The sequence below is a fragment of the Melitaea cinxia genome, chromosome 20 (assembly GCF_905220565.1).
Source record: "Melitaea cinxia chromosome 20, ilMelCinx1.1, whole genome shotgun sequence".
NCBI lineage: Eukaryota > Metazoa > Arthropoda > Insecta > Lepidoptera > Nymphalidae > Melitaea > Melitaea cinxia.
This window is the reverse complement of record NC_059413.1, coordinates 10,110,001-10,136,651: the sequence shown is the minus strand read 5'-3', so window position 1 is coordinate 10,136,651 and position 26,651 is coordinate 10,110,001. Positions and strand designations below refer to the sequence as shown.

The 26,651-nt window shown below is 32.0% G+C and overlaps 1 protein-coding gene across 1 annotated transcript in view; it reads left to right on the top strand.

Annotated features, from left to right (window-relative positions):
* Nucleotides 1-1,306: 1,306 nt before the first annotated feature.
* Nucleotides 1,307-26,651, top strand: part of LOC123663519 (T-box transcription factor TBX3) — a 124,226-nt gene continuing 98,881 nt past the window's right edge. The window contains exon 1 of the mRNA XM_045598195.1: nt 1,307-1,626. Within this exon, the coding sequence (XP_045454151.1) occupies nt 1,307-1,626 (320 nt within the window). The remainder of the gene's footprint in view (nt 1,627-26,651) is intronic.

The following is a 26,651-nucleotide window of genomic DNA, read 5'->3' as shown; positions in this document are numbered from 1 at the left end:
ATGAGTTCACGTTATTTTTGGCGTAAACTTGTGGAGGCCTATGTCCAGCAGTGGACTGTATAGGCTGCAATGATGAATAATAAAATAGATAAGTATATCTAATACATATTCGTATTTAATAACATTTTTTTTGTGTTTACTTATTTCAATTAAATTTTATGTTGCTTAATTACATTTTAACACATTTTCTTGAAATGTAATAATTGAAATTTAAGGAAAAAACTTTTAAATAAAATGATAAAATAATAATAAATAATTTGCTGCTAATGCTATGACCGAAGTGTAATGAAATAACAAGGTGTTCGTCTTTCGAGGCGAGCATTTCCGAGAGTCGTTTCTTTATCTTCCGCTGCTCATGACTTTTTGCAGTTTTTAATTCGTCCGTGTTATTCTTACTTTTAAGCCGCCGAGTACCTACAACGCAAATAAAACGTCATAGACCTGTAATTTAGCATAATTTAATGACTAGCAAAATGATACGTATTAACAACGATTACACTCTACAAAATGTTCGGAAAATTTACTTGAGAATTCATATAGGTACCTATTCAAACTACGGGAAGCTCTCGCCTGCCTGCCACCTTTACATATAGTATAGTATTCCTAATAGTGCAAGCGTAACTAAGCGATTCAAATAAGTGTAGTTAGCGTTAATCTATAAAAGTTTGGATAGGTAGAGCTAGAGGAAAGTTTAACTAAGTGAGTAGAAACAAACTCGGTGGCTAACAGTGTAACGTGGAACAATCGCCACTGAAGATCTGTCCGAACTTAGTTAAAAGTTCGCAACGGTGAGGCCGCTTGAGCTGCAACTTAGAAGTGCTGGTGTCGCGGAGCGCGGCGGACAAAAGATATCGCCATAACGAGCTCAATTGATGAACGAACGGAAACGTGTCCAATTAGAAGGAGGCGGCGGCGGCGGGCGCGAGCGTCGCCCCCGCGCCGCCGTAACCAGATTAGCGGCCGCGAGGAGTGGCGCGGAGCGGACACCTCGCGCGACGAAAAAACAAGGCTCGCGGCGCCGCGCCCCGCCCGCGCCCCGCGCCGGGGGCGGGCCGCGCCGCGCCATTGGCCGCGGCGGGAGGGGTGTCGGAGCCGGCGCCGCCGCCGGCCAGTCGTTTGACGCCTGCCGCGCGAGCGGGTGTCGCACGGAGCGAGCGATCGTCGCCTTCGCAGCGCGAGTGAGAACGCGTCCCGAGCCGCCGCCGGCGCGTCATGGACCTTGCATGAGCGGGCGCGAGCGCGACCGCTGGAGCCGACGGGCACGCCGGCCGTGGAGCGCGCGCCGTGGGCCCCGGGCGGCGCGGGCATGCGCTTCGAGGGCGCGGAGCGGCGCGACGCCGTCGCCTTCCACCCGCTGCTGGCGCCGCGGCCGAGCGACTTCTCGGTGTCGGCGCTGCTGACGGCGGGCGCGCTGCCGCCGCCGCCCTACCTGCCGGCCGCGCTGGCCGCCGCCGCCGCGCTGTCCGCACCCTGTCCACTGCTCAAGCCGCCCCCGCCGCCCTACGCGCCACTGCCGCCCGACGACGACGGCGTCGTCGACGACCCCAAGGTCACCCTCGAGGGCAAGGACCTATGGGAGAAGTTTCACAAGCTCGGCACCGAGATGGTGATCACCAAGAGTGGCAGGTCAGTACGGCCCCGCGGCCCGCCCGCCGTCGCTCTCCGCGCTGTGCTCGTGCCCACCCCGTCCTCGTTCGTGCTCTGAGTGTTGTGTGTGACTACAAAAATTAACCATATTTCACGTAAAATCCATATTCACTGCGGTAAGTACCTACATACACAGCAGTAGGTCTTAACATTTATAAACAGAACAGGCCGAAGTGACGGGTGAGAGTTAGTTTGTTTACGACAACAACTCTACATCTCTACTTTAACGTCTCGACCGCTATATTTTGAATACAGACACATTTATTGAACGGTCGTACGAATCCGGTTTATTGTTCTAAAACCCGTTACACGTGTCTATTAGATAAATAATTATAAGTGACCGTCTGATGTATATACTCAAATCTTATTAAAAATCAATTACACAGCTCGTATTAAGTCATTACAAACTTCAAAAGTGGGTGTTAAAATATACTAAAAAAATTATCAGCCCAGATTATGAAACGTTAACGAATAAATTATGCAATAGAATAAATAATTCGAATAGAAAAAAAGTCTACAAACGGATATAACCTATTAGCTCGAACAGCGGGAATATTTTTCAGATGCTCGTTCTTATAATTAATACTTTATGATAACTACAAGTGTAGTGAATAGAAAAAATGTTAAGTTAATAAAAAATATATATTAGAATAACATAGTGAACTTTGTTAAACATATATTGCTCTCATTCAAGGTAGCATGTTCGTGATAGGCGCATTTTTTCGCTAAATCTTCCATCCGACGGGACGAGGTAGCACGTCAATCAGGCTAAAACTATTATTGTAACGAAAACTACTATCTCCCCAACTTATATTTACGCTACGATAAAAACATTTCAAAAGATAACACTAAAATTTGATGTAATTGTAAGAGTAATAAATTTCACTAATATTTAGTTCAAAGTTTTTTAGTTTATCTAAATATTACTATTTTTTATCTAAAAAATGGCAAAATCTAGAAAAATACTTCGTTTTTCGTTTTGTAAGACTGTAAATTACAATGAAATCTTGTTTATGTAAGCAACACAAGAGAAGTATAAAAAATAACATTTTACAAAATTTAATGGGGTCATCATTTTAAGTTTTTAATATTGCAATTATAATACTAATAAGAAGTAATAATTATCTACTCAAAATGTTTTTATCTTATAGGTTATATTTTTTAATGATTAATTTAATAAAGAAATTCATTAAAATATTTTTAATATTCATTATGAGTTCATAACTTAGCTCTGGTAACTTAAATGTGAACCATAAATAATTTGTTATCTGTTTAGTGAAAAATAAATAGTTGAAAAAAAAAGCAAACTCATTAAATAAATAAATAAAAATCGCACAAAATTACTTTATCTTTTTTACAAAAAAAAAATATGTTTACAAAAATATAAGTAAAAATAAATGAATTAAATGTTACTATGGACCTTACTCTACATATCAAAATAGGCCTATATTTACATAAAATACCAATTTAATATATATTTTTTATAAAATTTATATATTAAAATTGACTGCAAATTACAGTCATTGCCACTAATTGCTAAGAGAAATCGTAAATTCTTTAATAATTATACAATTTTAATAGATTTAAAATGAAATGAATATTAACAAATTGTAGGCAAAGTTTTGTAAATAATAATATCCATTGGTTGATGTAATTAGAAGAAATGTTTATTTTTTATTTAGTCTGTAACAAGGTTTTTGTAGGTTTTAAATAATTTGTGTCTTTTACACATAATTTAATATTGATAATATAATATGGAATATTTATTGTACTACACACTTATTGACAAATTATTATTACCTATAGTATTGTAATAATTTCTCAGGAAAAAAATTATTACACTCTGTCGCGAACTTGGGGAGGCCTATGTCCAGCAGTGGATTGCAATAGGCTGAACTGTACTGTACTGTAACTGTAAGTTCTGTCAATAAACAAAATCCATTTTTTTTAATTTAACATAATGAACCAAGTAGGTGTTACCTTTGAATATTAAAGATACAAACAAAAAAAAAAAACATTAGTGAGAAAAGGAAAAACATATCGTAGGAAACGTGTCAGTCGCAAGATAAGGTGCCTTAATGTGTACAAAAGAGTGTGTAATTATAATTATTAAGTAGAATCGCATTAAAACAATATTTTGTTAAAGTATCCGAACGAGGGGCGCCACAAATTTCGAGGGTGACGAACATCAAAGCGCGTGGAATTTCGAAAAAAGGAAAACCTGCTCAACGTAATCGGAACTCCTTTATAACGAGCCAGTATTTTCCCGCCAAACCCTTTTAGAAAACTTTTTCAAAACTTACCTCCTCGAATGTTTCTTGTATTGTCCCTTTGGTCCGGATCTTTTCTTTTAATTGGCGTCATTAAGTAGTTTTTATATAATGAAGAATTTCAATTGAATTCAGTAGGGCGACTAATTTTTTTTTGTCTTCAGTAATAATTTATGTACTTCGTTAAATTTTTTATAAATTTTAAATAAAGCTTGAAGTATTACACTTTGTGGCTGTTAGAAGATTACGTTTGTAGAGAACAGACTAACATTTTTTATAGTATATAGTATAATCTAATTATAAAGAGGTTATATTAGTTTTTTTTTTTCTTTGTTATTGAATTTTAATGCTACATTATTTTATGATTTATAGTTAGAAATAAACTATGACAAAAGTAAAATAAATCTTTAAAGATAATCTACAAATATTGAAATAAATATACGGTAAGAATCTCGTTAACAATAATTTATTATGGGTAGTAATTATTCCCGCTTCAAATAATAAACTTTATTACACAGATAACAGAATATTAAATACCTATAATAGCATCTTACGTGATTTTGCTAGTTGGTTTTTACGCCTACTATTCCGTTGTTCTAAACAATATAGCTACCTTTCAAATAATGACAGTATTATTAAAGTAGGGCTAGTTATTCTAAATGTCCAATTATAAGACTGCCCAGACACAGCCATACCTTGGACTAACTATTGTTAAAAAGTTTAATTGAAATCACCACATTGAACGAGTGCGACAAATTAAGACAGTTTGTTGGAAATGTTACAATAATTAGAAATCGTATACCGTTTATCTAAGTTGAAAATTATGCTTTACCATGCATTAAGAGAATCCTATATAAAAGTATATACAATACAGCCTTAGTAGGCCGTACATATAAAACTTACCTTGATAAGATCTATCTTCAATTAAAAATCTTAAAAAGTATAGTGTCATCAAAGATAAAAAGTCAATTTTATAATAATGAAATAGGCCTCTTTAAACATCGTAAACTTTTACCAGTACGCTCCAAAGTAGATTTTATATTGCTTAAAGAACAAGTCTTCAATATGTCGTTAAAAATATTATTGAACATCCTGTATGCACACATGCGATCACTGAGGGACGGCTACGTACGCGGCGCGCTAACAATATGTATGGCGAGCGCACAACCGCTTATATTGTGCCTCGACTTATTAACAACCTACCCTTAGATTTGTACAAAAATATTATAAATCGAAATATTAAAACTAAATTAAAATAACGTGACTTAAATATTTTCGGTAAAAAATTACTCGAATTGTATAAACATTACAAATAGTTTTTGTATTTTTGTTAATATTTTTAGTAAAAGAGAATCCGTACATTGTCTGTGACCGTTAATAAATAATGAATATGTATAAGTAGACTAGGATAGCACAGACTGAAACCTTTGTGGTTTTTTGTTGCTATTGTTTTGTTATTTTATGTATTGTAAATTGTATATTTGACAATATAAAAAAAGTACAGATAACAAATGTGATTTTAAATATTATTATAGACAATGGGGATCCATTTCAAATTTAGAATACACCAAAGAATGGTTCTACATGTAGATAGATTTCTACATAGATACTACACATATCGTACCTATTGTACTAATAATAATAAGGAAAGACCTGAATTGCTGTATCGACTTCTAGTGATGACAGAAATATTAATATTCATTTACTAATTACAGGTATTGTCGATGACAGACAAATAGGGGAATTAATTTTTCTTTTCATCATTTTAATAAATGATATAGGATTAGTTAAAATACACTATGAAATATCTCCTTATATAAATATATATATTTTCTAATAATAATACAGATAAAATATATCTATATATACGACATTGAAGGTTATATAGTAAATTTAGTAGTTGAATATAGAACTGTCCTCAGTCAAACGATATGAACAAGCAACGATCCCTGTATTGTAGTGTTCCGGTGTGAAGAGTGAGATGATTGGCAGCATCTTGGCTCTCACGCTCCGCAATGGCCACTAGTATGTAACACGTAATAACAATAAGGATGTCTGTACAAGAAATTACTGTATATGTACGTATATGTATGTATAGAGTAAATAAGTGAATATATATATTTTTTTATTTTATTTTATTACTACTATGGATTCAAGTGTTTTTGATTATTTGCTATACTTATTACACAGTTTTAACAACTATACTATAAACTATAACTATATTTATGTGAGCGAGCAAGAACAAATTGATAGAGACGTTAAAAAGTTTTGAAAAAAAATTGTAATACTTATCGAAATCGTTTCATTAAACGATAATTTTTGTTAAAAGTATGTAAATATGATTCTGCTTCTGGAAGTACGTACTGCACTATGTAATATATTATAGCCTACAATTTTCTTGAATGAATAGATTTTTAACACCAAAATATTAAAATCGGCCCCGTAGTAACGCACAAAAAATGTCTCGAATTGGTCTTGTTACAAAATTTAGCGCTTTCAAACAAACAAACAGTCTCAGGAAACTCTTAGGCTTTATTTTGTTAGTAGGTAGGTACTTCTGAGAAACATGAGGCGATATAATGTTAGAAATTCACGTTTATATAAAATCGTAAAAACTTTTTTTGTTTTATTTTCAGCGGACATTTATTCGAATATATTTTATTTTTAATCTAGATTCCGGGAATTGCTTTTATTGTTTTTCGTTTAAATTAAAAAGGTGGTTTATGAAATCGTTTGCTTGAAAACGTTCCAAAAATATACTTTTATACTCCATCCCATATCATTGATTGATGATAAAAAAAAATGGTCAAGTTCGAGTCGGACTGGCAACGAAAGATTACGCATGACCTACTAATATGTAGGTAAATAATTTTCAACATCGGTCTACGGCATCAAAACAATTGTTTTCTGGTATTAAAACTCTGTTTTATTGTAGGCACGAAGTCTGTTATTTTCATTGATCATCGTTACAATTGACATAACTAAGGAAAAAGTGTGCAGTGTGGCTACGGCACTAAAGAATTTAGCCACCCCCTCTCTTCCCGTGGGTGTCGTAAGAGGCGACTAAGGGATAACAAGGTTCCACAACCACCTTGGAACTTAAAAAGCCGACCGATGGCGGGATAATCATCCAACTGCTGGCTTTGAAATACACAGGCCGAAGGCGGGCAGCAGCGTCCTCGGTGCGACAAAGCCAGTACTGCGGTCATCAATCCGCCTGCCCAGCGTGGTGACTATGGGCAAACCACATGAGTTCACGTTATTTTTGGTACGAACTTTGGAGGCCTATGTCCAGCAGTGGACTGTATAGGATGTAATGATTGATAATGATGATGATTGAAGGAAAAAAGAGGTAATTTTTAAGAATTTAAAATATGTACTTCCTTACCATTGTATCAGCTCAGCAGAGTCGTAGATTAAGCTCTGATCCTCAATTCAACTAATAATTACAACTTTTGGTTTTACAAGTTGCAAATAGTAATATCAGACACATAAAGTGGAGTTTGATTTCGATCATTCTACGTCAGATTCAGAATGTCTTTATGTTTTCCATTACTGTGAAGAACAACTGTTGAAAACTTGTAGGTGCCAGTCCAGTTTTGAACCCGCAAGCGCTTCGTGTAGATGACATGTATTCACTGAGCCATCTCGGCTTACGAGCACACATTTTTACAGCATTAGTAGTGTACATAAAATTGTATATAGAAATAAAAGATAATCACCAAAAAAATTAGCGCTTCAAAATCAAGCATAGAACGGATTTCAAGCTAAGACCTCTTGGTTAACATCCGCGTGTTCTAACCACTGGTCCATTAGTACCTAATCCCTACTAATATTATAAATGTGAATACAAGTTTGTTTGCTACGCTTTCACGCGAAAACTGTTTAACCGATCATCATGAAACTTATGACACATATTCTTGGAGGTATTAGCAGTAACATACGATACTTTTATTAAAAAAAATTCAATGCGAGCGAAGCCGCGGGTAAAAGCTAGTACATAATAACTTTGTAGTTATTTACTATCACATTTTACTTGCCTTCAATCTGTTAATTTAATACAAAATTGTACCTTAGTTTAACATATTATTTAGAATAATAAATCTAATGTTTCATATTTTTATTTGACCATTTTGAGTTTTATGAATCCACATTTTCTTTTTTTTAGATTAAATTATGGATACATACAAAGTAACTTTTAAAAATTTATAAAAGAGTCGAACCATACATTACAAAAAGTACAATAACAATTATACAATTAACCACTTTCAATTAAAAATAAGTGAACCGTTTTACACCGTTTAGTCTAATTGATCTATAGCGTATAACTGGCTGCTTCTAATGAAAGATTAAAAAAGAAAGTGAAAATAATAGTGTAATATGCAGCCGTAAAAAAAATTAAATGTCACTTTGACACCATTATGACAGGTTTATGTTTGAGAAGTCATATGAAACAATTACAAATAGAATATAATATATCTCTATAATAAAAATCTTAATGTACATACACAAGCAACTCAACTCAATCAAACAGCTGATAAAAATACGTTTTTCTTGTGATAAGTATTTATTTTATTTATACACATATAAATTAATATATGAAACTGCCAGACTTTAGGCGGGAATTAACAAGAACGGGAACAAAAATCACAGCCTATTTAAAAAAGTATCATTACGATTTCGAATAATAGTACTCTTTATTATACCTACTTATTGTGATTTTAGATGGCTATATATTTTAGTCTAAGAGCCGAAATAAACATGATTTTCACCCATCTGAGTAATGGGTAAAAATAAAATTTATCCTTTTTTGTATGTTAAAGATAAATCGCAAATGAGTTGGGTGGAAAATTTCTGGCCAGGCTATATATATTATATTCGGCAACCGCCATTCAAACCAGACTAACAGGCATCCCTATGTCATCGTAATTGCAATGAAACAGCGCTCATTTTCGTGTAAGAATTTATTAAGCACGTGGGTGAAGGTGGGTAACTAGTATCAATATATATTAATACCTGTTTATACTTGCCAACCCCTACTGGGTTTATGCCAGGAAAATCATGGACAGACCAATGTCAGCACTTTCTACAGACTTCATTCTATCGGTAGATTTTAAATTTTAATTATTCTTTAAACTCGTAGATGCATTTTTAATATTTTTTTTCTATTTTGAATTAAATATAGCCTGGTCAGGACGTTTTAGTCAACCATTTCGGTTTTTTTTTCTAATATACTAAAATAAATATAAAATAGTTTTCTACTATTCGGATCTCTTACTATTCTTATTATTAATAATAATGTCTTACTTAAGGAAATCGAAAACCACGAGCTTTGCTGCGTACGACTTAAAAGATAAACAAAACTTGTAGAGTTAAAAAAAATACTACTGGGTATCTAACTCTGTGGTACATAATTACAAACAAACAAAGATTCACCTTAAGACCGATCTATAGCATAACTTAGATTTTATAAATAAACAATTTAATAAATTAATTAATTAGTTAATAGGATTGAGCATGCACACAGTCGTCTATTCCTAAGGTATTCAACATAATGCTTGTATTTTGGATGAGAAATTTCTAGTGTTCTTATTTTTGGATTTTGAGAAATGTATGGAAGGATAAAGGATGTGTGGCGCGAACTTGGGGAGGCCTATGTCCAGCAGTGGACTGCGATAGGCTGAGGTGATGATGATGATGATGATGACAAATGTAAATTTCGTTTAATTTGTTTGCAAGAATAAAGATGTGTTCTAACATAGGTTTTTAGCGATTATGATGTGTTACGCGTTTACATACAATCATACTTTGCTGGTATGTTAACGCGGTACTGATGCTAGTAGATGCCTAGTCGTTATCGACTAAAACTTCACTGAGTTGTAATATACAAAAGTCCATTAGGCGTACAGCTTTCTTTGGTTTAAAATAATTTAGATAAATTAAACACTAAATTCTAGTAGTTTAGGAACACAACAAGTCAAGCATAACTGTTGGAACTATACTGTTTTCTAATTTTTACGCGAATTTCACTCATTATAATGAAACAAGTTTTTCGGATTTTGTCGCGGTTTATTAAGTTTTTTAGATGCCCGACGTTTCGAATACTTTACAGCAACCACGGTCACGGGAGGACTGTAATGCATCTGCATTTAAAAAACTTAATAAACCATAATAAAGTTGTTTCATTATAATGTTGGATCTATAGTATTAAAGTTAGATAGGTAGCATGTGTGATTATGTACTTCGTATGAACTAAAATAGGTACACCAAAACACTTCAATAAAAGACAATGTTACTTATGACAGATGCTGTATTTACATATGAATTTTGTATATGTTTGACATATATGTATTATCGAATAGTAAAAACGAAAAGGAAATAAAAAAAAGTTTTAAACTAACGTAGCCTATGTTTGTTACATTGTATTAATCAATAACCATAGACAAGTAATTAGTCATAAACAATAACCACTTCAAATTGACACGCATAGAGTTATTACTCAGTTTGTTTTCCTCGACTGTACTTAACAAAGATACCTAGCGCTTTGCATTGTAATGTCTGTTTTATTAATAACTAACAATTCAGATAAGGGCCGTAAAGCATACGTTAATGATTTCGTGTCACGCTTTATAATTGCCAGCGAGCAAATATTTAATAATGTGTCTAATTGACGACAAAATGGCGCTTCGGTTTGACATTGACGTGCGTTCAAATAAAGAACCATTGAGTTTTTTTTTATTGACGAAAATGACCAAGGTTGTAATAAATAGCCACTTAAAATGTAACAGTCATAAAAGAGTTTTTAGTTTTTATTGATCTTTTCGATAAATGAAATTGAATTTATGTTTGATGTTGCCTTGCCATGTAAATGATTCGTTAAAACAATATCGAGGAAACGTATTCCTTTTTTAATAAACTACCTAAAGCAAAGTAGTAAAATTTAACAAAAAATTAAATTAAATTCCATTCATTTTGCTTTAACGCTGTTTGGGAAAGTTTTATACACTAATGAAATTTAAAAACACTTGCAAATTATTTAAAAAAAAATATTATGTTATTAATAGTTACAATATATGAATTTTACGAGAAAACATTGTTTATATATATACCTAGGTAGGTACCTCATAAACACAAGCAATAGGTACCTAAGTATTTTCTTAGCAACTTGATCGTGTCTAAACATCTTAAATAGATTCGATTTATTAACTCAATTTTTAATAGTATATGTTAAAATAATTTAATTAAAATTTAAAACGGTATACATGTGTAGCAACAAAAGCTTCATTCCTTTTTCAATGCGCTTTGCATAATTGTCAAACAATTTACATCAAAAGCTTGCAAATATACTTTAACTAAATAAACAAGTTAGTTGTCTACTTCAAATTAAAGACAACAAACAAATAGGGCTATATGCAGAAAATTACAGGGCAGAAATTATTTCATGCAATACGCCAGTAAAATTACGTAGTAATCGTCTACTGGTGGCTAGGATCGCGTTTATCGAAGGGATTGCAAACATCGATCATTTAATCGATTTTAAAATTGGTTACATGATTAACGGTATTCGATGGAGCTGTTTAAATATAATAGTGACGTAATTTGTTCGGTAATTATAAGTTGGGCATAGAATATTTTCGTTAGATTCACGCCATCTTTGTAAATATCAGGTTTGTCTTTTTTTTTTTATAACAAGAAGAAGATGATTGATGCTGAGAGCAAAACTTGGTACTTGGTATTTTGCTTACGTTTTTTTTTTTAAATGTTGTATGCCAATTTATTTGAGATGCGTTTCAGTTGCGTTCATCTGTTTATCCTTAACATAAATTTCACCCTGAAACTTTAGAATGTTATTGGTATGTATTATTGATATGTAAGATTCATGTGAGCACTATTGTTGCGCCAAAACGTTCTGTCTCATTCTGCTTAGTTCCACTCAGGCAGAAGTAATTTCCACCGGCCACACGACGGCCATCTTGTGGGCGCGGCCTGTAAGGTGATTTGTAAACAAATTTCAGTGCATCGAGTATACATTAAACTTTTTAATTCGAACCTATTAGAATGACAAATTATATTTTCTCAAAAATAAAAAAATATATATCGATACTAATATTATAAAGCTGAAGAGATTGTTTGCGCGCTTATCTTGGAAGTTGCACGTTCAAATCGAAATTTTTTATTAGTGGTGGCTAGCTCATTTATCGAAGAAGGCTTTAGAATATCACGCTACGATCAATAGTAGCGGAGCGACAATGAAAATGTTTCTGGTTTTTTTGGCGAAAATTTGAAAACAAAGTTTATAAGACAAATCTTTAGATTCTAGAATCGTCTGCTTTTTAACAATAAATTAAAGCCAAAGTCTTATATAGGTTAATTAATACAATAAGTACTTACGTATTAATAACTAACTAATTATGTAAGATCATAATCAGACAAATAGCCAAAAAATATATTCGCAAACTAGTGAAATTTCACCGATTCAGCGAACACGTTCCCCTTAGCAGACTAATTACAATTCCATCCCGAGACACTCGTACTACAAGTGCAAAGCGCAACGGAATGCTCGGCGTTCCCGCGAAATGTCCAAGAGCGTTGAAGACGCTTAATTAATGGCATGCCAGCATCTTGCTCGCATTCGTGTACCTACTTACAATAGTTTCTCGAATGTTCTATATTTACGATAAAAACATCCGAATTCTAAATTCAAAATAGTATTGCTTGAGCAACAATTTGACTAGCCCGTTGGCGCTGTTTGTTGTGCCCTGCTTTCTGTTCCGCGGGTTGCGGGTTTGATTCCCGCCTGAATCTGGGTGTGATATTTATATTTATATATGTATTAATTCTACGTATATTTATCAAAAAAAAAAATAGTTATAACAGTCGGTCCACATGTTATAAAAAAATAGCTAATAAATGGTATACCAACGTATTGCTTGTCTTCTGATTTAAATGTTCAATTTACAAACTTAGTTTAAAATTTGTTGAATTTTTGTCATACGTCATTGGTTAATTCTGAACGTGCCAGTATCCTGTGTAAATATAAATTACATCAGAATAAAAAAAAACGTCTCCAAGACATTTTTTAAAGAAAAAGTAATGAAAAAAACAGCTTTGTACCCAACAGAAAACGAACACGATATTGTAGCAAAATTTTTCATGTACGTATGTTTTATGTATGGTTATTTTTCATGTTATAAACAACCTATTACACTATTAAATTTACACCAATATAAATATAGCATTTAAGACTTGTAAATAGTAAAAGAGAATGCGTAATGTGTCTGCGAATTAATTAATTGCTACTCGACATGCCATCATTACAAATTGGTGCTCTTACTTGATACAGATAGCGATCTAGAATGTTCTTAATGATCAAATTCGCTGTTTATTAATACATATGCTTATATTTTATAATTGTTACTAATTACTACATATTATAATTTTTTGTACTGCTAAACTTTTCTCACGGCTTCACCTACTTTCGATACTTGTCCAATTTATTATTTAAACTTTTTATAATATTTAGTTGTGGAATCAAAGTCTTATCTCGCCTTTAATTTTACATGATACAGTTATGTAACGTCCACATTGGATTAATTATATTAATGCGTAACATAAATATATTATAAAAAAGTAAATAAAAAAAAAAACAATAAATAAAATAAATTACAAGAATGACACTACCATAGGTTTAGTGGTGCGTGTGGATGCGCGGCGCTCAAATACCGGATGTTGTGAGTTCGATTCCCACTCGAGATGAATATAGAATTCCGAGTGTTGCGCAGACCTTGGCAACATATAGCTGGGAATAATACTATAGACTCTCGGTCCCGGTTTGCTATCACTTACACCTGATAGCGATCGCTACTCATGATAGGGAATAGGTATATCCGCCAACTTGTAATGGAGCAGCGTGGTGGATTAAGCTCTGTTCCTTTTCATCATTCCAGCCTATTGCAGTCCGCTGCTGGACATAGGCCTCCACAAGTTCGCGCCAAAAATGCGTGAATTCATGTGTGTTGCCCATAGTCACCACGCTGGGCAGGTGGGTTGGTGACCGCTGGGCTGGCTTTTTCGCACCTAAGACGCTGCTGCCCTTTCTTCAGCCTGTGTGTTTCAAAGCCAGCGGTTAGATGGTTATCCCACCATCGGTCGTCTTCTTAAGTTTCAAGGTGATAGTGGAACGATGTTATCCCTTAGTCGCCTCTTACGACACCCACGGGAAGAGGGGGGGTGGCTATATTCTTCTTCAAATAAAAAATAATAATAATAATTGTACTAGTTTCCAAATAGTAAATGCTCCATATACGTATTATACTTCAGTACGTATTAACAGATAATTTGACGCTAATAACCGTTAAATCAATGTAATTAACGTAACACCTAGACATTGAAGATATGATATTAGTTGCTCTAGACAGCACTATATTAGCAAATATTCGCATAGCTCAATAACTAAATACTTAGTTATTATTAATTAGATTTAACGGCATTCAATATGTAATGCCAAGATGACACAAACAATTGTCACGTAGAATATAGAAAACACGAAGGAGATTATCAAAATAATTTTGAAGACTAACCTTTCACTTAAATTAATACAAATATTTAAAATTCGACATACTTACCCAAATACAGTTGATCTTTATTGTTATTTGCTATCTATTTATAACTGTACTATGTTATTATGATATTTTTTAAATGGCTGTAAGATGGACCAATTGGTTACAAATTACTTGGCCAGTTTTATCATGGAGACGACAGTTGATGTATATTTGGTGCAGTTGAGAATGCAACCTTAGTTTAATTTTTACGAAATTTTAAATAGTGTGAATTTTTTTACTATTCCTTGATCCACAAAAATATGTATTTATTTACAAGAAAGTATATTAATAATATTCAAGCAATTATTATCTCTATTATTCAAGAATTAAAGCATACAAGAGTAATGTCATAATAGGAGCAATGTGTTGTTTATGAAGTGTTACAAAATTACTCCGTGGACTATTGGACCGTGATTATTAAAACCTTTTTGCATCATTAGAAAGAAATCTTTATTTATAAATTATTTATTCGTTATACTTTAACACGCAAGCGATATGGCGATGCGTTTTTGTAATAATAGCTAGGTTTTAATCGCTTTTAATTATGATAAACATGTTAATGTGGAAAGTTAGAGATATGCAAAATGGCGAATGATTGATTGTTCGCATGTCATTTGTCAAGTTGCATTTTTTTCTCAGTTTTCTAGCAATTTTAGTAACGGTCAGTGACTTCAATATAAGTTAACTAACTTTAATATAAGTTAACTAACAATATAAGTTAACTAACTTTAATATACTAAATAGTTTTCAAACGTGTCTACTGTTTGTACTAAAATTCAGCCTGCCTGTAATATCTCACTACTGGGCATAGGCCTCTTTCCCCATGTAGGAGAAGGATCAGAGATTAATCCACCAAGCTGCTCCAATGCGGGTTGGCGGATATATTCCCTACTATGAGTAACGATCGCTATCAGGTGTACATGATAACAACCGAGACCGACGGCTTAACGTGCTCTCCGAGGCACGGTGAGGAGACCCACAAAGACTGTACAAACACCCAGACCACGGCAAACACCTGTATGGCCAATACAGATGTTTGTCATGTGCGGGGATCGAACCCGCAACCGCCAGCGCAACAGGCACAATCAATGGCTGTAACCGTTGCGCCAACGCGGCTTCGCTAACTAAACTTAGTAGGTACATATTACAAAAAGCTATAAATATTAATAAGTTATAAAATCGATTTGTAGTGATTTATTTTATGCTCTAATTAAGCGAAGTATTGTTTTTTTAGCGTATATTTCAATTAGCATTACAAATTGAAAAAAAATATATCTATTAGCTCTTGCTTGCTGTAATTATAAATATGAAAATTTGGATGAACGTTTGTTCCTCAATCAGGCAAAAACTACTATGACGAAAAAGTTCTAAATTGGTGCAGCCAAAAGCCCCGAATATATACAATATGTATGCTACCTTTTATATTGTCACTTCTTCTTAATTTAAAATGACAAGGGGAAAACAGCAATAAGCAGCTAGTTTAATTTATATGTAACCTCTATCAAAAATTGAAAAGTAAAGTGTTAAGTTAGAAATTATTATGTAATTGAAATATCGATAGTAGTGATTTTTTATCGATTATTTATTAGTGAAGGGGAACGGCCCGTATCTCCGTGGGAATTAGCATTTCTAGATTCTAATTATTTAAAAAAAAGTAGTACGTCAATAAATTTGTCTTATTTTTTTTTTTTTTAAATTATCACAGGTTATAAATAAAAAAATTGTAACTTACAAACTTAACATTATTTCTTTCAATGTACGTATAGAAAAAGTATTTCAATATATCTTGTATTTTAATTTATAATGACATATCAATTAGAAAACTAGTATGAGAGATTTTATAGTACAAAAAAAAAAAATAATCTATTTATCTTTTAGATAAAAAATAAATGTAATTAGACTAACACCTGTGTTTAGTGGTTTTAAACAAACAATCTATGTATTTTTTATATATATAAGTTTCTTTGTTTGTTTTTAATTAGTTAATGTGTGACTTTTAATTACGAAATAATGCGTGTCATTCATAAATATCTCCTGGAACAATACCTCGTATTGTAACTTGTAAATCTATCCAATACTTTACTATACCTATTATTATATTTATATACTAAATTTATGTACATATTTTGTAAAATAATTTTCAAATAAAAGTTAAAATGTTAGTTACTCGTAAATTAAGTTTTCAATATTAATAATTGTGTTTGCTTGTAAACGAAAAAAACCGACTTCAATTACATCGACAAGTAATACAACGTAGATAGACGAAAAAATAATCAAGTACACAATCACGTTACCAATTACTCAAAAAGTAGTGGTTAGATCTCGATAAAATTTAAATAGAAGCCCAAAACAAGCATCAGCTTTCGAATAAAACAAAAATCATCAAAATCGGTATACCTAGTAAACAGTTGAGTCATAATTTAACGTAGGTTGACGAAAAACATAGTCAAATAAATACGCATTATTAGATACTCGAAAAGTACTTGCCAAACCTCGCTTAAATTTAAAGGGCCACATGACTAGAACTTTTGATTAAAAAAAATCATCGAAGTCGGTCCACTCAGAAAAAATACATTCGAATAGAGAGCCTTCTCCTTTTTGGAAGTCGGTTAAAAAATGTTCTAGGTATCTTAATAAAACTAAAACAAAATACTAAGAAGTAAAATGATATAATTACAATGTCTGTTGATTGTTCTGTCTGGCCCGTTGGTATTGTTAGCAGTAACTGCTTTAGGCTCCAAGGTTGTGAATTTGATTCCCGCTCCGACTCTAAATGTAATATTTATAAATATTTTTTTTTAATCAATAAAAACATTAAGTTTTTATTGATTAAAAAAAAATATTGTTCGCATTCGGCTGTTACGTGAAACACAAGCACTACATTAAAATCAGACGACCTAGTGTATTTTATCGTATTTATTTTTAATATTACAACAAATTATATTTTAAAATTTATAACTGAGTACTACATTACATTAAGGGACACGTAAAAAATAAATCCCTTCAGGGAGTTACGGTACTTCAAATTTATTGGTTAACCCCCTAACCCCTCGCGGTTCAGGGTAACCTATGAAATGCAACCGCAACGAACTAATCTATAATAATACGTAATAAGGGTAAACAATTTGTCTGTTGTGTGCTTCTTATATAGTAATATGTATCTATATGTTATGTGCAATTAAAACTAATTTTCCTATAAAATTTACCTATTGCGATATACTTTGTTAAATATCAGAATTAAATATTTTTGAAGGAAAACTTAGTTACGCACTCTTCACTTGGGAAGTAAGCTGGTGAATGCGTGACGAGAGCGTTACGAAAAGTGTGATCGGGCGAGGCGAACGAAAGTTGAGAGGGATAAGTTAGATGGAGCTAAAGAAGTTTTACTTTAGTCGTTTGGTCTAAAGCTCGCTCTTTTTTTATATTCAAGAAGGATTTAAAAGCACTTTTAAATCACTTTATATATTAAATAATAAATAAATAATAAATACACAATACACACACGGTCGTCTGTTCCCAAAGTAAGCAAATTAATGCTTGTGTTGTAGGTAACAGCCAACTGGTATATAGCTACATTTTTTTTTTCGATAAACATACTTATAAATAATATATATAAATATATAAATATAACACCCAGACTCGGGGTGGGAATCGAACCCTCAACCCCCGGAGCAGAAAGTAGGGTCACTACAAACTGCGCCAACGAGCTAGTCAAAATAAAGTATTATTTTTATAAAAAATATAAAGTATTATTTTTTCAATCAATTAATTATGTTCAATAAAGTAGCTTTCCCCTTCTGCTTGCAATCGGCAAGAAGCTCAACAGTTACTTTTATTTTTATAATTATAAATATTTGCGTAAAATTAGTAAACATCCGACAAAATACGCCACAAAAAATATACATTTCCTATTAAGAACTCTTAACTCTCCATTTCATTCATACGGTCAAATATTATATTTAAAAAAAATTGTATAAATAAAAAACAATATCCTAAGTCTCAATGTTATCCGTAAGTAAATAACTCTTTTTAAATTATATGATATGCGCAAGATTTGATACAGTATATAATGTTTCATTACATACAAAAAAAATATTACCTTGAATTATATTACCAAAGACAACAAACAAGCTTCAATGAATTTTCATTACTACACTCGAAGTCAAAAAAATCAAAATCAAATATTACTTTATTCAAAGAAGTTTCAAAAGCACTTTAAAATAGTCCTTTTTCTAATTTTGATTTATAGCAGTTTTAATTAATTAATTATAGTTATAAGTGAATTTACCACTGATTATACAGGAAATATATGATATACAGGAAAGAATTGGCATGAAACTCGGCACTTACTCTTTAAAAAATATTTTTTATTTATTTATTATTATTTACTACTATCTGCCCGAACAGACTTCGTTCTGTAAAAAGTTATTAGTGAAATTATTATTTTTAATTTTTTTTTAGTCTTAAAACCTTCCATGGGCTTTAAGGAACACACAAAAATAAATTAGCCGAATTGGTTGAGCCATTCTCGAGTTATGCGCTTAGCAACATTCATTTTTATTTATTTAGATTATTGATTATTGATGCATACAGGTACAAAAGTTAAGTAAGTCAAATGAAATATAAAAAAAGTTTTCATAATTTATGAGGATCAGAAAAAAAGATTTAATGGTTTTTAAAAAAACAGTAATAGCTTGATGTTGGTAATAAGCGTGTATGTAGTAGCGTTTTATTTTAATTTAAGTATTGTGTTTATTATCAAAATGATGCTAATCCACTGTCAACTGAGTCCGTCCACAGAAAATCTGGTAGTGGAATAAACTTCAAACTTTCTGAGTATACCTATAGGTTGGAGTTTAACATTTTCTCAGCAAATATTTAGAATTTACAAAGTACCGTTATATTACATATAATTTGTTTGTAATAAATTTATTTATTTGAATATTACTTACTTCAAAGATAAAATGGCGCTATAAAATTTTAACATCTCAATTTACCGAGACAAAATACGTGTTTAAATTATCAGGTACTATAACGATAACTTAATATCTAGTCACTATATAGTTAAACGATTCATTACAAATAGTTTAAAGTTTCTTACACAGAAGAAAATACGTGCCGTTTTTTTTTTTTTTTTCATGACCTGTAAGGACTTACTAAATATACTAAAAATATATTATTTTTAGTATTCATTTCTATTAAACTATTTATAAATAACTTGATAATTATTATTTAAAATATATAAATTACTCGTTTTTTTTTTTTTCATTATCGTTTGCGAATGGGATATAGGTACGACAGCCAGCTAAAATTTAAAGGATAAAAAAGTTACAGATTACATTAAGTTATGTTTATATCTATAAATAGCTCGATTTTTTTACTAAAAAAAAATTATTAAATATTATTGATGATATTAATTTAAAAATTATTGTTCCTTCCACAACTGCAAACTATAACATTGAAACTATACTAACATCAAGAAAGATAACAACTACGTGACTATGGTTTGACCAAATACATAATTATAATAGTTTACATAATCTGCGGTTGTACCACAGTCATTCATATTTATTTAGTGTATTTTATTAAATACTTTTTCTGTACAGTTCATGCTCATTTGCTTAACCTTCACGTGGTTCGATGACATCATATAAAGCTCGCTGCACACTAAAGATAAGGCTCGATAAACACCTATTGCGGTACAGTTCTTAAGGACTTGTTGATGTGGGCGTTAGAAATTTGGATGCGGTATTACAAATAATAATAAAATTATGAATAATAAATCAAAAGAATAAGATATCTACTAAAGTTAAAAATTTATTAATAATAATTATTAATATTATAATAAATTCATAACAAAGTTGAATACTATATATAAATATATAAAATATACAAATGAAAATTGCTATTCAAATGATAACATATCGTTCTAAATTTATATTTTATTTAAATTAATTTAAATAATTACCGCATCCATTCGTCACGCCACCTTCACCCTTCGCACCTCGCGTCTCCAATAACTCAATGCCCTTAAACATTGATTGACGACCGACCCTCAGGTTTTACGAGAGCTCTAATTAGCGACACGGCGACTCGTCTCCATAAACCAACGTTTGTTTTGTAGGTTTTTTTTTTATTCAAAAAAAAAAAGATTCCGAGATCATGAATTTATTAACCTGCATTCATATTAATAAAAAAAAAATTAATACTACGGTTTGCCAACCTTTATTTTTCAGTTTATAGTGTACTAGCGACCCGTCCTGGCTTCGCACGGTTGCAAAAACTATTAGTGTTGCTCTACTATATTATTATATCTACTACATATTATGCATATTATACATATAAACCTTCCTCTAAAATCACTATATTTACTAAAGAAAACCGCATCAAAATCCGTTCCGTAGTTTTAAAGATCTAAGCATACAGACAGCGAGAAACGACTCTGGTTTATACTATGTAATGATAAGGTATATTTAAGTCAAAAAGTGTTCGTTGAAATCAAATTTAATAATAATAAGTTAAAATCATAATGGAATAAAAAACATAAACAGTGAACTATAAGTTCGAAAGTCATACATGAAATTACTCAACGGCTACTTTGAAAAAAATTAAAAAATATCTTGCCATAGATATTTTATTACTGCGTTAGATTAAAAAAAAAAATTCAAAACCGTGAAATATTTACATATTCATATTAATAAAACTTTATAAGTGTAAGTGCTCAAAGAATTTCATTAGGTCAAAGCGAACATAAAGATAAACTAGCATTAAATATAATCTAAGCTAATAAAATATCGTGTGTATGGTAGCAAGGTCTGGTCGGATTCGTCACATATAATTTATTTATTATTTTAGTTTTAAGAATTTATTTCTTTAACTAGTCCCTTTAATAACATACCATTATTTATGATATTTAGAATGTCTATGAATAAACTTCAACTACTCTTACTGTCTTTTTTTCATATAACTAAGTCGGAAAACAAGCGTACAACTCTCGTGATGGTAAGCGATTACCGTAGCCTATAGACGCCTGCAACCCAGAAGCATCGCCAGCGCGTTGCCGACCCTACCTACAATTCCCCCCAGGAGCATTGGTTACCTTGCTCACCAAGAATAATACTTCTTGAAAGCATTATTATTTAGGTGTGATTTTCCATAAGCTCCAGGTGCTACCCCAGTCAGGCTGCTCCAGATTTGAGCAGGATATTTTCTTCTTTACTTCAGTTATCTCAAATAAAGTTATTCTTATTACATGCCTCGCCCCCCAACTATTTCAAGTAGACATCAGCAGTCATCACATCTCAAGCCTATGAACTCTGTAAGAGTCCAACAAACGGCGCCTCATCGCATCAATGCCAGCCATTCACAACGATAATAATCATATTATCAAAACTACTCTCACGGCCATAATTTAAAATTATCAGCTCCTATTAAGCCTATCATCTGACCCTAGGGTCGAAAATAAAGGAGCCCTTTCATGGTAGCGCCACTGAGGATCTTTGTGGCTAATCAGTGAGATAGTGTCCACTTAAAAAAACCTTTAAAACATTATGATTTATTATCGTGATAACTTTATTATATTTTTGTATATATATATATATTTTTTTTATTTCACGGTCGGCTGGCTCTTTTAACGTTTTATTTTAATTTTGTTTTTTAAGTTTTTTTTTTTTACATTTTAAATAACTGTGCCATAAATACTGCTATTTTTAGAAACATTTTATTGCGTAACGTATATAATTTAAATCCAGAAGTTTGTAAATACAATGAAAACACTAAGTTTATTTATATATTTAAATGTTTACAACATACTTATGAATAACTTATTATTTTACGTACTATTGCCTAGAGGAAAATTACAAAACAATTACAAATAAATAACCCTTACTGACAAAGTCATAGTTTTGTTACAAAAACAAGAAAAAAAAAATTACCAGAAAAGAGTTTCTAAAAACAGAAAACAACATTTAGTTGTATTTTTATTATCTGTAGCTATAACATCTTACAAATGAACACATACACATATACTATATGTATCAGTATCGCACATCTACGTCTCGATATCACGTCGGGTACACATCTAGAACGCCTAGGTCTATTTAGTGCATCGGAGTGTGACCTTACGTGATCTGAGTGATGATGACAATGCGCACAATTCGTATTTTATTCCGATCGTTCCTTAGAAATAAAAATTGTATTACAGTTATAAAACTATTTCTAACAATGACAAATTACTTACTCAAAAGCTGCTTTCTAAACAAAAAAGAACATTTAACATAAACTAATTGATTCGTGTCATTATATATCGTTAAACACTACGCGTTCATTGTTTTACATCAAGTATTTACTAATTTACTTATCGATAATGTAATAAAATGTACATAAAACTTAATATCATCCAGTCGAACCCTAAAAACGTCCTTGTTCACCCAAACGAGATACGCAGACTCGGTGACTCCTAGAACTAATAACAATTGCAAATTAAAGAGGAAACGAACATAACAATGTTAATGTGCGATATGCATTCGAGTTGCGTGCGAGTCGCTCGATACAGTTTAGCGTTTGGCCGAAATCTTGCGACCGATTGCCCGGAGAGGCGTCGATGGCAGCCGAACGTGGTCGGAATAATTCGGACATCAACAAAGCCGACCCGGACATGAAGAGTTATATAAAAAAAACATAGGAATACTGGATTTAACGTCCACTACGTATAATTACAAGAATCGATCGAATTAAGAGCCATCTTGATTCTCAAGGCGTACCTCCTGTTGATGTCACTTTTTTAACAAAAACAAGCATTGTGTAATGTTTTAGGAAATCCCGTAATATATTTATGAATTTCGAATATATTTGACGCTATTTTTTTGCATATGTATGCGCTGTACAAGCCGTTGATTTGCAATATTCGGGGGTTAAATAGGTGTAATTCGTCAATGAATATGTTTGAAATGCATACTGAACGTCATCGTCAGTGGGTTGAATTAGTTTCAAGGACTCCAAACACCAATAAATAGGATGACATGTATTTATTACACACGATACGTCAATAATAATTATTTTTCTTACGTATAGAAACTTTTCTTCATGTACCTAGGTATTATATGTAAAGTTAATGTCGACAATGTATTTTCTCATTATAGAAGTGTAATGAGACATAAAACATACCTTATGTTGCTTGAGACTATCGTTGGTTATATTTGTGAAATCGTATAAAGAAATCGATGATAAAACTAATAGCAATGAAAAGTAATGATAATTATTATTGTGTTACAGTGTTATAATGTGCGTGAGTAGGAACACGCACACTAGAGCAAGAATGCGTAATTTTTATATCCATTACACTGTGTTAATTCTTCACACATAGTAAAAACTACTTGCAAATGACAAGTTTCCTCACACATCCAATTACTTGTAATCATGCAATTACTTAAATAATAACACTCAATCGAGCGTGAATAAAAAAAAAAGTACAATTGTCGGTCAATTTGTTTTTTGTCGAAACAAACTTGGCGGGAAAACGAATCATTTATATCGCGTGCATTTAAACGGTCACAAATAAAAATAATAGCCGACATTTGCAAGTGCCAATTCAATGTTCAATATCTGTTTGTATTGTTGACGGCTTACTCGATAATGTTGCGCATTTGTTGATCGTGTACTTGTGTAATTTATGTATTACCAACATTACATTACATTCCCATTACAAAAATATGTAATATTTATAATGTGAGCAAAATTTACGTTCAGAGACTTACAAAATATTAATTGTTTTAACGAATAATGGAGTGTAATTTCGTGATTTAAAAATTGTTTATTATATATTATATCCTCGACATTGTGTACATATTTTTTGTGTATGACAACACTAATAACTGCTAATTTTCACTACTCGACCGTGCGTTGCGTGACGCGCAAACTACTAGGTTTTTTTCTGGTTTTTCTCACACTACTTGACATTCTGTGTCCGTGACATCTCTGCTTCATGTTCGGAATGATTAATAGCTAAATTTCGAGAATGTCAACCGCGGTTTTGATCAAATTAGCTGTAAATACGTCTCAAGGACCGTTTCTAGCGGCAGTCGAGAATAGATTTTGTTTTTGTGTTTAGGTAATTTATTGCCAACGTGCTTCCGTGTACTCGTTGTAAGGTTTAAGTTTCTAAAAGGTCATCATACCATTTTATTCCTGCTGTTTCTATAAAAGTACTTGACTATGGGGGTATGGAGCTTTGTAACGCTTTTCTAATCTTAAATATATTAAGATTCTAGTTACATATGTCAAGATATGGAATAATCTAGGTATATAAATATAAATGAATGTTGCTAAGCGCATAACTCGAGAATGGCTCGACCAAATCGACTAATTTTTTTGTGTTTTTCTTAAGGCCCACGGAAGGTTTTAATACTAAAACAAAATTAAAAAATTATTAAAAATAATAATTTTTGCTATTAACTTTTGACAGAACGAAGTCTGTCCGGGCAGCTAGTTATACATAATAAAATTCACAAATGATCGCTGAAAATGATGATTGTGTGCTCTTATATGATTCTTCTACTTGTCTGTGAATTCTTATAAAAATTACGTATTTAGTGAACATACTTTAAAATTCTATAAAATAATATACCTACATATTTATTATCAAAACATTTTTTTTTGAACATGGTTACCAGCGGGTATATGAATACTTAAATATTAAATCTGTATTAAATCTAAACATCTCTCCAAATATTACAAAAAAAAAAAAAAAAATTTTAGATATACCTCTACCTAAAACGGAAATTTTAGAAACATCTACGTCAATTTGGAAACGAAATCCTTAAAGACTAAAAACTAATATCGAAGATTGATGTGGATATCTAGCGACTCACAATAACATAACGATAACCATGGCAACTAATCTATCAATTAAAAAATTAACACGAAAAACAAATAAATACGGAGTTCCTAAAAATGGTTACACAATACTAATGTGCTAAGGATGTTACGAGTAATTATAAAGTAAATTAGGTTTAGCTTTCTAGCGTCGAACATGAGTTTGTCGAACTGTATTAAAAAACTGGCTAAGTGCGAGTCGGACGCGCGCACGAAGGGTTCCGAACCTTTATCTAAAAAAACGGCACAAAAATCACGTTTGTTGTATGGGAACCCCCTTAAATATTTGTTATATTCTAATTTAATTATTTATTTATGAAGCGAATATAAAACTAATTATTCTGTGAATCCGTTTTACCCTTTTTACTGGGTACGGAACCTTAAAAATAATTAACAATTTGTTAACAGTAAACAATTTAAAAGCGAACGGTTGCATAATTTATAACAAAATTGGCAATAACTAATATCGTTCATATTTAACTTGCAATCAAATACCTATTGTACATATCTCATAAATCAAACACTTGTAATTTGTGCATAGTTTAGATGATACAGTTATTTTTTTTTTTGTTTCTTTTTTTTATTCGTCCACAAAACTGACTACAATCGTTTAATATAGACAATAAAGTACAAAGTGTAAAGTATGTATGTACAATTGAATCTACTAGATGCAGACATAGCATGCATTACAAAAAAAAACTAAGACAAAAATCAAAACAGGTAACTTAACAATAGTGCAAAATCAAAAGTTAGGAATATAAAATACTAAATCACATGCAGTTAAAAAAAATAAAAGAAAAACAAATTAAACATTTCAATATAAAAAAGGGAAAATTCATTACAATAGAAACTTAAAATACTGTAAAGCAATGTCCAATCTAAACACGGAGCTCATTATATCTATTTTTTTTTTTATTTGTAGGTATACTATCACAGAAGATATCTATAACGTCTCTCTTCCGATTTGCGAAAAACTGCATTCTGCATTCTACCAAGATTACTTTTTACTCTGGGCAAACTTATGTCTTACGGTTATGTAAGATATTTAGTTTGTCTATGTGCCATGCCAGTGTCATTTCACCTGTTACGGTTTCAAATGCACATCATAGTAATAAAGTTAAGATAGAATTCTGTAAGTACTAAATATTAAAGCGCTTTAAACTCATTGTCCCAGTAGGGTCTACTTTTGCACCCGTGGTCCGGAAACACTCATGATACAAACACTCATATCACAATGAAGGTCTGTATGTATGCACCATGT